The following is a 14,890-nucleotide window of genomic DNA, read 5'->3' as shown; positions in this document are numbered from 1 at the left end:
GGGTGGCAGAGAGGCCGGAGTGGGCGCCCGCTTACCTTCGTACATGGGGGCCATCGGGGCCAGGATGTCCGTTATTCATGGCAACGGAAAGGAGAAAGCGAAGCGAGACGTCGGCCCCCCCAAACTCAGTCGGAATCTGCCATCTTGAGCCTGGGTCTCGTCCGCTCGGGCTCTCCGCGCCGCCGCCGCCGCCGCCGCCGGGGCCGCCCGCTCCCGCATCACCGCCTCGCTTCTCCGGGGAGGGGGGGAGGGGCGGGGGGCAGGCCGGCCGCCCCCTTGATCCTGGCCATGCAAAGCGGCGCGGGCCGGTGGGGGGGGCGGAGGTGGAGGGGGGCCGGGCCGGACGGGGTGGGGGGGCGCCTAGTCCTCACTCTCTCTCCCTCTTTGAAAAGGAGAATAAATAATCAATAAATAAAGGCCCGGGGCGGGCGGCCGGGCGGGCGGCGGCGACGGGCAGGCCCACGGGAGGCTGGCGGCCGCGGGGGCCCCCCCGAGGTGGGTTCGCGTTGGGGGGCTGGGGGAAAGAGGGAGGGGGGAGGGAAGGGGGGAGGGTGCGCGACCAATCTCCCGTGCTCTCAGCTCAACATGTCTGTGTGTGTCGGGGGGTTCGGCAAAAGTTGCATTGGAGGAGAGAGAGGAGAGGAGAGAGGAGGAGGAGGAGAACAGAGCGAGGGGGACCCGGACCGAGAGAGAGCGGCCGAGGGGAGAAAAAAAAAAGCGAAAGGGGAGTTTGCATGTAATCGAGCACCGATGACACGGATGAGAGGGAAGGGAAGGAGGAGAACAGTGGGAAACGGAAAGGAGAGGGGGGAGGGGCAGGGGGCGGAGGACGGGGGAGGGACAGGGGCAGCAGGGGGGAGAGAAGGGAAGGCCCAGGAAAAGTACCGATGGCACAGTCCCTACCGTCCTCTACGATTTTTTTTAAATTGTAAAGAATTGTGTTTGAGTCAGGAGCAAATCGCCCTAAAGCTCCTAACAAGGGGTGCCCTTCGTTCCCGGGAAGGGAGGTTGGTGGTGGGGTAAGGAGGGAAGAGGAAAAGGGGGACGGGGCTGGACTACGTTGTCCTGTATGTAGTGAGCACTTCATAAAAGCTTGTTGAATGAATGAAGTAAATAGGAAAGGACCGAGGGGAGTAAGAAAAGAAAACGGGGAGAGAGGGGGGAAAGGGGAACGAGGTTGGAATACGTTGTCCCGACGTAGTAAATACTTAATGAAGATTTGTTGAATGAATGAGACGAATAGGAAAGATCTGAGGGGCGTAAAAAATAAAAGGGGTGGGAGGTGGAGGCGGGAGTGGGGTGGGGTCTTTGAATGAATGAAAGCAAGAGAAAAGGACCTAGGAGAGGGGGAAAAAAAGGGTGTGGGGAAGAAGGGAAAGAGGGATGAGATTGAAAAGCTGTACATTGTTTTGTATGTGATAGACACTTAATGGTTAATTGAATGAATGAAAGGAATAGGAAAGGACTGAGGGGAATAAAAAAAAAAAGAGGGGAGGGGAAAGAGGGACAATATTGAGATTCGATGTCCTGTACTCTGCAGGTACTTAATTAAGGTTAGTTGAATGAATGAAATTAATAGGAAAAGTCCAACTGGAGTTTAAAAAAAAAACTACTGTGTGTGGATTGCAAAGAAATAACCTCATTTTCTTCAAACTTGTAAAATGAACTGTATCTAAGAACCGTTCCAGGTCTTGATCCTGTGATCGTTTAAAAAACAAAACACCTTTGCATACTGAGGTTTCACCTCAGCCAATTCTCCTGGCTCCCAGATTTTTTCAGCCCAAGCTTTTCCTCCCTTATCTTCCCTTTACCCACCCTAACCTCCAGCCAAATTACACTCCTAGTTCCCAGAGTACTTTCACCTTCTACCTGGTATTGTGTGTTCCAGCCTTTTGCTTAATTACCTTTTACTTAAAATGTCCTCTTCTCCCCAGCCCTGGAATAATTCCCACCTTTCTCCTTCAATAACTGGCTCCAATGTTGTCCTTCAGTAAGTAGCTCAAATTGCCATTTTCTCCAGGAAGGCTTCATCATACAAGCATGAAGTGATTTTTCCCATTTAGAAACTGGGAAGGCACTTTGTATATAGTATAGTAGAAAGACCACTGGGTTCTGGTCCTGGTCTGCTCCTTATTAAACTATGTGACCATGTGCAAATTACCTCTCCCCAGTTTGATCATCTGTCATATGAGTGAAAGGGTCTGACTAGATCTAGTTCAGGGCTGGGAAACCTTCAGCCTCGAGGCCAAATGTGGCCTTCTAGGTCTTTAAGTGCAGCCCTTTGACTAAATCCAAACTTCACAGAGCAAATCCCCTTAATAAAAGGATTGGTCCTGTAAAACTTAGACTCAGTCAAAAGGCCAAACCCAAGAACCTAGAAGGCCACAGGTTCCACACCCCTGGTCTAGTTCATTTATACTCTCTAGGATCATGGTATTTAGATCTGGAAGGGACACTTGAGTCTTCTAGTCCAACCCCTTCATGTTACAGAAGAGGAAATTGAGAGCAGAATAGATCGATTGATTTGTTTAAGGTCATGCAATCATATAAAGTGATTCAATAAATCATATTGTAACATACTTTTGACTTTTACCTAGTGTTTATTTATTTTGTACACTTCTTCCCTTTTCTCAAGTGGGTTCCCTCACGCTGGAGCTGTTCCAAAAGAGTCTTGATAATCATCTGTTGGGGAAATTAAAAGAGGATTCTTGTTCAAGGACAGGTTAGACTAGATCACTTCTGAAGCCCCTTCCACTTGACAGATTCCATGATTCTAACCTTGTGAAGAAACTTTCTAACAATTAGAGCTGTCCACAAGTGGAATGGTCCCAGAAGAAGCTATTATATTCCCCATCACTGGAGGCCCTTTAACAGAGATAGCTGAGTGGTTCAATAGACAGACTGCTAGACTTGGAATCAGGAAGACCTGAGTTCAAATGCTGGATGACCCTAGGCAAATCATCTAGGCATTCAAAGCCCTTTATAACCTGGACATCCACCCCTTATTCACCTCCATATATCCTGAGATGCAGTGACACTGGGCACCAGACAGTCCATGTCTCGACTCAGCTTTTTCTCTGGCTGTCTCCCATGGGGAATTAATTCTCCCCCTCATCTCCACCTCCTGGCTTTTTAGTCCTGCCTTTTAAGTCCCAGTTAAAATCCTACTGACTTCAGGAATCCTTTCCTGATCTCTCTTAATGCTTGTGCCTTCCCTCTGTAAATTATCTCCAAGTTATTCCCTATATCTCATTTGTACATAGTTGTTTGCATGTTGTCTTCCTCATTAAACTGTGAGCTCTTTGAAAGCAGATATTTTTTGTCTTTCTTGGTGTTCCCAGCCCTTAGCACAGTGACTAGCACATTTTGTGGTTGTTCAGTAATTTTAGTAGAGTCCAAGTCTTTGTGACTCCATTTAGAGTTTTCTTGGCAAAGATAATATAGTGGTTTGCCATTTCCTTCTCCAGATCATTTTACATGGGAGGAAACTGAGGCAAATGGAGTTAAGTGACTTGCCCAGGGTGACACAGCTAGTAAGAGTCTGTGGCCACATTTGAATTCAGGTCTTCTTAACTCCAGGTCCCAGGCTGTATCCACCTCACCACCTAGCACATAGCAGATGTGAAGAAGTGCTTCTTGACTTAATCCCTGACAGCTTGTTTCCTCATATGTAAAATGGAAATGATAATGGCACCTACTTCACAAGGTTTGTTGTAAGGATCAAATGAGATAGTAAATGTAAAGCACTCTGCAAATCTTAAAGTAATATATAAATGTTAGCTGTTACAATTTGTTATAAATAAAAGTTCTGTTCTTGAGGCATGTATGTGGCTTGGTGAATAGAGTCCTTGGTGAATGGAGTCACTTAATCTCTCTGTGCCTCAGTTTCCTCATCTGTTAAAATGGGAGTAATAATAGCACCTATCTTACAGTTTTGTTGGAATCAAATGAGATAACATGTATAAGCACTTTGCAAACTTTAAATCGCTATATTTATATAACTATAAATGCTAGCTATGATTGACTGGACAACTGTTTATTGGGGATGTTGTAAGGAAGACTCATTCATGTATAGGTTGAACTAGATGATTTCTGAGTTCTCTTTCAGCTCAGATCTTGTGCTTCCATTCCCACCTCAGCTGATATAGTCTCAGGATGTAGTGTTTTAATGTGTCAATAAGCTATTAATATTCTGTTATTCCTTTACAAAGTATGAACACTCTCTGAGTCAGAAGGGTGCAACATTATTGGACAAACAACGATGGGCCATTCCCACCTCTCCCCCGCTCCTCATCCTGGGGCAATCTGTAAAAGACACAGTCCGGTTTTTTTGAGTCAGTTGACAGAAGTTCAAGACTTGGAGATGGCTGAGGCAGGAGCCAATAGTTGCCATGGTGGAGCAACTCGTACCTTAAGGCACAACGAAAGGAACAGAGACACACATTCCAGACAAACATGCTTACAGAGAGACTCTCATTTAAGGAAGGAAGTAGTTTCATGGAATGGGACCTCTGGCAGTTAAAAAGAGCCCTCTCTGGACTCAAGAGGCATCTAGCCTTGGCAATCCAGAGTCAACCTTTCAATCCAGAAAGGAACAGATCTTGGGAGCCCAGCTGAGCAGCCCCCTCAGCAGAGACATGGTACCCAGAGAGAGCATTGTGAAGACTCCACAGGAGAGAAGGCACATAAGGCCCTGCAGTACCAGGAGGTGTATTTTGCCTTAGTCACACATGGTCCTAATATGCTACCATTGTACTCTTAAGTTGGTGTCCATTCTCCCGGATACTTTGTGTATTTGTGGGAAAATAAAACTCAGGTTGGGGAGGGAGAATGTTTTATAGTTATTTTGACTATACTATTTTAGCACATGTCTTTACTAAGAGCTGAATGTGTCTACTGGCTATCCCTTAAAGTGAAGCACCTCAATGAAGGCTCATAAGTTTTATAAAGTAGCCACCTACAGACTACCCTAAAACCCAAGGGTAATAGCTTTCTTTTGGGAATGCAAACAGGGAATATGACTGCCAAGTTGGGTGACTATCCTAAAAGGGGTGCTTTGCAAAGATGGATGGATGGATGGATGGATAAAAGAATGATTGAATGAATGAATCCATTACAAAAATTCTATTCTAGGGCATGGAGATAACTGAGTTCTTGAAAACTCTTTGAGCAGAACACATATTTCAAGGATCTATCAAACTGGAAAGGCTTCAAGTACAGGACTGGCAACCAACTACATCTGCTGTCTGAGAATAAGACTGGCCAAGTATGAGGAAGCTCCTTGCTGAAAAATTGGACACAAAGCAATTCTTTTTTTGCTGTTGCTTTTAACTATAATGACCCATAAGAAAGATTAAAAATACAAAAATGCCCTCAATCCTGTGCAGCCTCCTTCCAATTCTAGAGTGCTAGTGGCAGATTAACAGAAAGGGGACAGAGGTTGATAAGAATTACACAGTTGTTAATCTGTCCAAAAACATTAATTTATCTATTATTAATCTTAATGTTCAATCTTTGTCCCAATGAGTTGACACATTACTAGAAGAACAAAAGCATATCTATGCTGACATTCTCATAATAAATGAAACTAGAATCTGCAGCTAAGTGGAAGTATAGCTCTCAGGTTCAACTTGGAAGAACAAACAAAGGGATTGGCCAGATTGCTTTCATCCTACACCCAATGGTGATGAGACATAACTTCATAAGACATTTGATCATCTTGCAAAATTTAGAGCTAATGTGTCCCCATCATTAGAGGTCCTCTAACAGAGATAGCTAGGTCCCCCCCCATAAGCAAAGAGCATAAGCAAACAGAATACCATGAAGATAACCATAGCTCATTTATTTCAGTGAATAAAAGGGAAAACTTTATAAGAATCTTCACACTGATGATTCCCAATACAAAAGTCGGTATTAGGGAGTGTAGCAAAAACAACCACCACAAAACATTTTGGAAAATACAATTCAGAATTGAAGAATCATAGAATCACAGATTCTCATAGTTGGAATGGACCTCAGAGGCCATAGCTCTAATTGTTAGAAAGTTTTTCCTTTTATCGAGCCTAAATTCACTCCTTTACAGCTTGCCTCCGTTATTTGCAGAACAAGTCCAATCTCTCACCTACATGACAGTCCTTCAAATACTTAGATACCTGTCATATCATTCTCCAAGTTTAACATCCATGATTCTTCCAATCAATCTTCAAGTGGCAGGAACTCAAGACCCTTCATCCTCCTAGTCACTCTCATCTGGCTGTGTTCCAGCTTATCAATGTCCTCCCCAATACGTCATCCAAACTTAAACACAATTCTCCCTAAAGTGGTCTGATCAGGGCAGGGTTAACAGGACTATAGCCTCCTTTGCCTTGGATACTGTGCCTCTTCTAATGAATCTTATTGCATGTTAACTTTTTTTATTTTTGGCTGCCACATCACCCTGTTTACTCATATTGAGTTCTCAGTCCACTAAGATTTCCAGGTCCTTTTTCGAATTAACTGCTATTTAACCTCACTTTCCTCATCTTTTACTTGTGAAGCTGGGGTTTTTTTGGTAACCCAAATATAAGACTTTTATGATTATACCTATTACATTTCATCTTCTTTCACAAAATCCTACTCTGGCTTCAGAATTTCATTCCTGAGAATTTCTCAATCAATCAGAAAGCATTTGTTAAGAACCTAGTAAAAATAATAACTAACATGTATATAGCACCATTTTACATATATTTATTTCATTTGATCCTTACAACAGCTCTGTTAAGTAGATAGTATTATTATCTCCATTTTACAGATGTGGAAACTGAGAATGAGAGAAGTTAAATGATTACCCAGAATAATTTTGAAATTGATTTCAGGTCTTCATGATTCCAAGCCCAGCACTCTGTCCACTAGGGTGGCCACCTAGCTGCCACACTGTGCTAGACTCCAGGGGAAAAAAAGACAAGAAGAAATTTATATAGGTAGTATAAAACCTGTACAAAACAGTCATAACAGCTTGCCATGATAACCAAACAGCTATTATAAACAATCATTACAACAGTCATTATGCCTAAAGACCCCAGGAACTCTCTCAGTAGACAAACATTTGATTCTCCTGGCTAGGCAAAGAGATGGAATAGACATGCCAACCAAGGGTAACACCAATTTCGAGTAGAATTTTATTTGCAAAACATTACGAAGGGAATGACCAAAGATCATGATCAGTGTTGTATTACAAAAGGGTGAAAAGGCATGGAGGGATAAATGAGCCTGCAGAAAACTGGATATGAGATGTGACTAAATCAGTTAATACTGAGAGGATCTATGGGTGAAATTGAAAGGATAACAAATAGATGTGAAATTAAATAGATCTGTCAGTGTTTCTATAGTGCTCAGTTCTCTTTAGTGATTAGATTAGAATCACTACATTTGGACTCAACCATCTCTGTACCCACTTTATTCTAATATGTATAGAAATAAATAAAATGAAGTTGAAAAGAGTAGTTGGACCTGATCAAATACATATAGAAAAAAAATCTGTGCTGCGGTAGACAGATTTCTAAGAACAGGCAAAGTATAGCTTATTTATTTAGTCCATTTGCATATGTCTTGGATAGACATTAAGGATAAACAGTGAGCTGGCCCCATATTGAGGAAGATATTAGGCTAAATCACATTTGGTAAACCATGTAACATTTTCAATAATTTCAATCTGTGACTCTTTGTCTAAAACAACTCAATTATCCCATCCCCCAAGACAGCTTCTTCTAACTTCCCTATTTCTGTTAATGGTACCATTATTTCCCCAGCCATCCATGTTTAAAATCTGAGTTATCTTTATGATTTCCCTCCACTCCCTCACCCCTAACCCCCATAAGCAACATGTTGATTTTTCCTTTACAATATATTTTGTACTTCTAAAAGTTTAGAGTTGAAAAGCATCTTAGAGATTATTTGACCCAGCAAACTCATTTTGTAGGGAGGGAAACTGGGGCCCAAAGGGGTTAAATATTGGTCTGAGGTCACATAGAGAGCAAATGTTAGAGCTGAAACTATAACTCAGTCTCTGGGTTCTTAACCCATTGCTTTTTTCCAATATTCTAGTCATCCCTTCCTTTCTATTCATATTGCTACCACCTCATAATCTATCTCTTTTCAGCTGACGTCTGGGCTAATCTAGTTTCCTAACTCATCTTCTTGCCTTCAGTTTTTCACCTTCCAATCCATCCTACATACCACTAACAAATTATTCATCCTCACTCATTACTTTGACTATATTCCTCCCTTCATTAAAAGGTCAAGTCAAGGTGGCTGCCCTCAAAGAGTTTACAATCTGATGGGTAACATAACACTTAAACAACTGTATGCAAACCCCAAATGGACTGGAGATAATCTCACAGATATTAATATTAAGGGGAATCAGGAATGGCTTCTTGCACAGATTTCAGTGCTTCTGTATGGCCTTCATGATAACATCCTTAGTTTCCATTCAAAGCCATCCACAATCCCAACCCAACCTACCTTTCCAAATTTGTTTCCTTAAAAAAAAATACTCAGTTCCTAATCAGACTGCTTTACATACCATCCTGAATATATTTTGCACATTCATGCCTTTGAAGCTTTAAATGCTTAAATTCACCAAATATTTATCAATTAACTACCCTACTAGGGGGCAAATTATAATACAAATGAATGGCTATGAAATCAGCTGTGAGGTTTCTAATCATATGTATATGATAAAACCTGAAGAACTCCTCCCTGTATAGATTTCAAGTAAAGATAGAGATGTTTTATTAGATAGCACATATGCACACATTTATATATATATGCAAATATCTATATAATCAAGCTGGCTTACTTTGAAAAATGTTTAATTAAAATATTTTTCAATTATAAGCATTTATTTCCTCTCTTCCCACCCCCCTGTACTGAAGAAAGAAAAAAAAAGATAATAAGCATATATAATTAAGCAAAACAAATTCCCAAGTTGGCCATGTCCAAAAATGTATGTCTCATCATATTTGGTTGTTTCATTCCTGAGGAGGCCTCACTTTACAAGACTTCCTATCTTACAGAGTTTTGAGAGAATAGTTGTCTCCAAGACCATTTAAAGTAACTTCCCTCATATATATATATCATATATGTATGATAAATTCACAAAGTGATCCAGAAATTGGGCTGGCAGCTTTCTACTCACCTCAAACCAATTGTAATGCTTAAAGACTCTCTGAGGTATAGATTCAGAATTTGGACTCTACTATTTACTAGTTGTATAACCTAAAGCATATCACAACCTTTCATGGACTCTGTTTCCTTTTCTTTTAGAATGAGGGTCTAGATGACTGCTAAAGTCTCTTCCAGCTCTAAGTCTATGGTCCTCTGATCCTACTCTAACTAAATGGATATGACATAGCACCTTGTCTTCTTGCCAACTGCAACAGTTAAAAATCCAAAGCAGAGACTGAGAAGCAAGTAACCAGAGAGAGCTCCCCAGAAGCAAGTTCCCCTACAGTGGCACAAAGACTGGGTTGCAATGATCATTGTCTTTCCCCACAGATGCAGTAGGCTTTGATGGTGGTATGGTGCTTGAAGAAGATAGGACCTCTGGGGAGAACTGGAAAAGCATTTATGAAGGGAGGGTGGGAGAGACAAAGACAGTGATGTCTAATTCTAAGAACCAGTTGACCATAGAGTTTGTATCCTTGCTAAGTTAAAGTAAACCAAGGATTTATTATGTATGCTACTTTATTTTCATGCTGAAGGGGCCACTGTGTTTCATAAAGATACAGACTTTAGAGGGAGGATTCACCTAAAGTCAAGTTAACAAGCAATTATTAAGTTCTCACTATATGTCAGGCACTATGCTAATTGATGGGAAAAGAAGGCAAAAACATGGTCTCTTCCTTCAAAGATCTCACATTCTAATGGAGGAAAGAACACTATAAGTCAATTGGTCAGAGAGAAGACATTAGCATTGAGGGGGGGACCTGGAAAGGTTTCTTGAAGAAGGTGGGATTTTAGCTGAAACTTGGACATTACGGAAGCCCAAGAGGCAGAAGTGAGGGAGAGCATTCCAGGCATGGGGAGCAGCTGGTGAAAATATTTGGACATGGGAGATGAAGTGTCCTGTGTGGAGGAAAAAAAAGGAGGCAAAGACTGAGCACAGTGTCCATTTACTCTTTGATGACCCAATGCACTACAGCATGCAAGCATTGTACTATGAGTTGGAAATAGAAATAAGGGAGAAAGCTGCACTCAGCCAGTTCCTTGTTCAGACCATATCAAGACAACTGTGTTCACTTCACTTATGAGAAAGACATTAATAAGCAGAAGCATATCCAAAGGATGGTGACCAGGATTAAAAGAAGACTGGAAACGATGCCATATTAGAATTGGTTGAAGGAAAACTGTTTATGCCCTTTAATCCAACTAACTCCCTGCTGGGCACGTGCTCCAAGGAAATCTGAGAGAGAAGGAAGGGTCCCATATCTTTGGGACTTCTCTGCTGACTTCTCTACCATACCCCAGGAAGCTCATTATTGGGAAAACCTTATCATCCTATAAGATCTCATTAGTCTTGGTACTCTACTTCAACACCACCCTCTGCCTTTCTGCTGTGACATCCAAACTTCCATTCAAGGAGAGAGGACAGCTCAGACAGCTCATTTCTCGAGAACCTGGCTGCCCAACTTTGGGACTTCTCTGACTTCTCCATGATCAAGTACCTTCTGGAGTATCTTCTACTCCATACCTTACCTTTCCCCTTCTTTTCAGTCTTCTTTTGTGTCTTATCTTCCCTCATTAGATTGTAAGCTCCTTAAGGGCAGGGACTATTTTTCTTTTTTCATATTTATATCCTCGGAGCTTAGTACAATGCTTGTCAGTTTATTAACTATTAATCAAGAAGAGAAGATAGTAGGGAGAAGTTAGTCATCTTCAAACAGCAAAAGACTTCCAAGAAAGAGGGATTAAAATTGTTTTATTTGGTCCCATGAGGTCAAACAAAACAGGAGTAATGAGGTGGCAGTTGCAGAGAAACAGATTTTGGTTGGATAAAGGGAAAAATTTAGTAAAAGTGGAATGTTCTTTAAGTGTAGGTTGTATGAGCAGTTGTCCTGAGTGGTTTATTTATCTTTAAATTATATCAACACTTAATATATCCCAGATTCATATTCACATTCTTAATTAAGGCTTTACATTGACTGTTTATATTCCTCTAAGATCTCTAGGTCCTTTCTGCCGTAATAGAGTGCGGTCCACACAAAGGAATAATAGTTTATGGACATTCTTCTACGTTTTATCTGAATAATATTGTTTCTGCAAGTATAATATTGTGTGCTTGTCAAGCAATTTTGCTTTGCTTGGAGGGTTTTTAACAAGTTCTTCTACTTATGCAATTAGTTCAAATAGTAGTACTTTATTTTTCTTTATTTCAGTTAAATTTGGAAACGGGTAGTCCCGGGCAATAAATAAAAATGGCCTGATAAGACACCTAGGTTTGAAAAGAAATAACTGTACGCTGTTATAGTGAATAGAGCAGGGGCTCTGGAGTCAGAGAATCTGGGTTCAAGTGCGACCTCTGATACTGACTACCCGTGTTATCTTGCACAAAACTTTTCCATTCCCTGGGCCTCGGTTTGCTAAACTCTAAAACAAGGGGATTAGACTATATAGCCTCTAGAGGTTCCTTTCAGCTCTAAACCTATGGTGCCTGGCGTGCCACGGTTGCTGAAATACTTACTATTTAAATCTTTTATTATCCCTGATAAAGTTGTTGATGGTTTTCAATTTATATCCCAACTCTTCTAAAAACAGTTTGTTCATATCCCCTGATTACCCATCCATTGGGCAATTAGTTACAAGTTTGCCCATATCTCTTGGACACCAGGACTCCATCCAAAACATCTGATGCAAATAACCATTCCCACCTGACAATTTCTCTAAACATTTCATAAGCATTAATTTTGTTTGTAAAGAAGTGTCCCAATGTCCCCCACGATCACATCTCCCTTCTCGCCATTCCTGGATGTCAAGGATGCTTCAGAGAGGATTTTCCTTCAGGTATGGGTCAGACTTCATAACCTTTGAGTACCTTCCAAATTCTGTGATTTTATGAAGACAAACAAACAAACAAAAACAACATAGTCCCTGACCTCAAAGAGTTTACGTTTCCCCAATCTGAGTTGTACTGCCTCCTTCTTAGTTGGTCCTTCAAGGTCCAGAAGAAATCTTAGGTCTTCCATAGAATCTTCTCTATGATGAGCCAAACCCATGTTGATCTCTCCTTCCTTTGACTTCCTGCAGCACTGTTTAGCTATAGCTGTAGTTAACTTGAATAGTATCTTATTCTCCCCAGTAGACTGTAAGTCCCAAGAAGACAGGGACTCTACTTATCTCAGTCTTTGAATCTCTTACAGCACATTGTATAGTCCTCTGTAAACAGAAAACACTTAGTTTATTAAATGAATGGCAATTATTTGTCCCATAGCTATCATATAGGGCCAATACAATCAATTATCTTTTAATATGTATATGATTATCAGCTACTTCAAGGCAAATTATCTTTGTATTTCCCACCGCATTTAGAATAGTGCCTTGTACATAGAGGTTTTTCCATAAATTTGTCCACTGATTTATTTTAATTGAGTTTCAGCAACCATCTACTTGGTATAATGCTGAATAACTCATTGTTCAAAAAATATGCTCATTCTCTGTGTTGCTTTCTTTTTTACCCACAAAAGGGAAAGGGATCAAGACCAGACATGTGATCATGTGGGACACTGGAATATTTTTAATATAAGAAATAAATTTTTAAGTTAAAAAAAATGGGTCCTTATAGTAAAAAAGGTTGGAATTCATAGCTTTAGAACAAACAGTGCCTTTCTTTTCCCTCCTACCCTCCTAGGTTACCTTGTATCTGCCTTTCAGGTGTTTGTAGGGAAGGCCCTGCCTATGTAAACAGTATGAATCAATCGATTCAATTAATCAATTAATTAAGCAAATATTTATTGAGTACACACTATGTGCAAGGTACTAAAAGGGAATGTAAAAATAATAAAGACAATCTCTGTCTTCAAGGAGCTTGTAATTTACTAAAGAAATTAAGATATAAACAAATAACTATTATAGGGCAGCAAGTAGTGCCAGGAGAGAAATACAAGCAAATTGCAGAAGGATTACAGAGAAGGAAACAATGATATGGAATGATAGATCTGTAGGTTTAAAAAGGATTCTTCTAGTTCATTTGATCCAATCACCTCATAGAATCTCAGAGTTAGAAGGGCCCTCGGAAGTTCACTTATGCAGATATGACTGCGCAGGAATTTTCTAAAATTTCCCTGATAAGTGGTCATATAGCCTTTGACTGAAGACCTTCAGTGAGAAGGTCTTATATCCCAGGGCAGCACATTCCACTTTTGGACAGCTCTAATTGTCAGGAGAGAAGAGTCAGACCCAGAGACAGGCCTTATCTGACTAGTGCCTTTTGAATCCATCCCACGTCCAGCTTTTCAGCCAATTAAATATGGTTTTCTTTACCATGTAATTAGCTCATTGGAGCCAGTTACAGAATTTCTATGCCTGCTCCAAATCAGAAATCAAGGCGTTTGTACTACACATTATCATGCCTTTCTGGAAACAGGGTCCTCAGACTCTTCCACATGTATGAATACATCACACAATCCTCTAGTTACATTGACTAATGTCACATTTGTTTTTTTAGCTGCCTTATGTAGAGTTTTCATTCTGCTAAAATCCCTAGGTCTTTTTCAAATGAACTGCTTTATAGTCACACATCCCCATCTCATACTTGTAAAGTTGATTTTTTGAACCCAAGTGAAAGATGTAGAAGATTTATCCCTGTTAAATTTCATTTCAAATTTAGCCCTGTGTTCTAGTATGTCAAATATTTTTTGAATTCTGATTCCGCCATCCAATATGTTCAATATTCTTTCTAGCATTGTTTCATCTGGAAATTTGATAAGCATGTAATCTATTCCTTTATCCAAGTCATGGATAAAACTATTAAAAAACACAAGGCCAAGTACAGTTTCCTGGGACACCACACTAAAGACCTCCTTCTAAGTTGTCATCGAACCAATAATCACTGCTCTTTGGGTCTGGGCATTCAGCCAGGTCTGAATCCACTCAACTATCCTATTGTCTAGCTAGCCCACACCTGACTAGCTTTTCTGCAAGGATAGCATGAAATTAAATTCTTTGCTAAAATATAGGTAAACAGAATAAATGATATGTATTATGTAGATATATATATACATATGTAATTTCCATGATCTACCATCATAGTTATTAAAAAAAAAAAGGAAATAAAGTTAGTTTTGTATGACCTATTCTTGATGAAGCTATGCTGGTTCTTTGTGATCTATTTTTCCTTTTTCAGATGTTCACTATTCAGCCCTTTAGTGATATATCCTAGAATTTTACTAGGAATCAAAGTCAAGGTCACTGGCCTATAATTTTCAGACTCCATTCTCTTTCCCCTTTTGTAAAATTGGTACACTTACCTTTCTCACTTTCTTCACTTACCTGACTCACCTCTCTCTACATTCTTGCAAATACTGCTCAGTGGCTCAGCGATCCCATCAACTAGTTCTCTCATTACTTTGTTATGTAGTTATCTAGGCCTGCTGGCTTGTACTCATCAAAGGTAACTAGGTGCTACTATTTCCTTACATATCTTGAGTCTCAGTTTTATGAGCTCGTGAACCTAGACCTTCTTTCACTTTCTTCTTTATCCCCATATAGACAAAGACAAACATAAAAAAACACAAAAACTTTTTTTTGGGTGTCCTTAGTATTCCTCTCCAGTCTTACGTAATTCTGAGATTTTACACTCCTGAAACTATTCTTACAGAACAGTATTACACGTTTATATTCATCCTCCATTAACCCA

General features: G+C 40.3%; 1 protein-coding gene across 1 annotated transcript in view; it reads right to left on the bottom strand.

Moving 5' to 3' along the window:
* HIPK2 (homeodomain interacting protein kinase 2) overlaps nucleotides 1–254 on the bottom strand; it is a 258,216-nt gene extending 257,962 nt beyond the window's left edge. The window contains exon 1 of the mRNA XM_020998088.2: nucleotides 36–254. Within this exon, the coding sequence (XP_020853747.1) occupies nucleotides 36–54 (19 nt within the window). The 5' untranslated portion in view covers nucleotides 55–254. The remainder of the gene's footprint in view (nucleotides 1–35) is intronic.
* Nucleotides 255–14,890: the final 14,636 nt, after the last annotated feature.

The sequence above is a fragment of the Phascolarctos cinereus genome, unplaced genomic scaffold, assembly GCF_003287225.1.
Source record: "Phascolarctos cinereus isolate Bilbo 61053 unplaced genomic scaffold, phaCin_HiC Scaffold_1;HRSCAF=81, whole genome shotgun sequence".
NCBI lineage: Eukaryota > Metazoa > Chordata > Mammalia > Diprotodontia > Phascolarctidae > Phascolarctos > Phascolarctos cinereus.
Note: the sequence above shows the minus strand (reverse complement) of the source record. Positions and strands in the feature narration are given on the sequence as shown.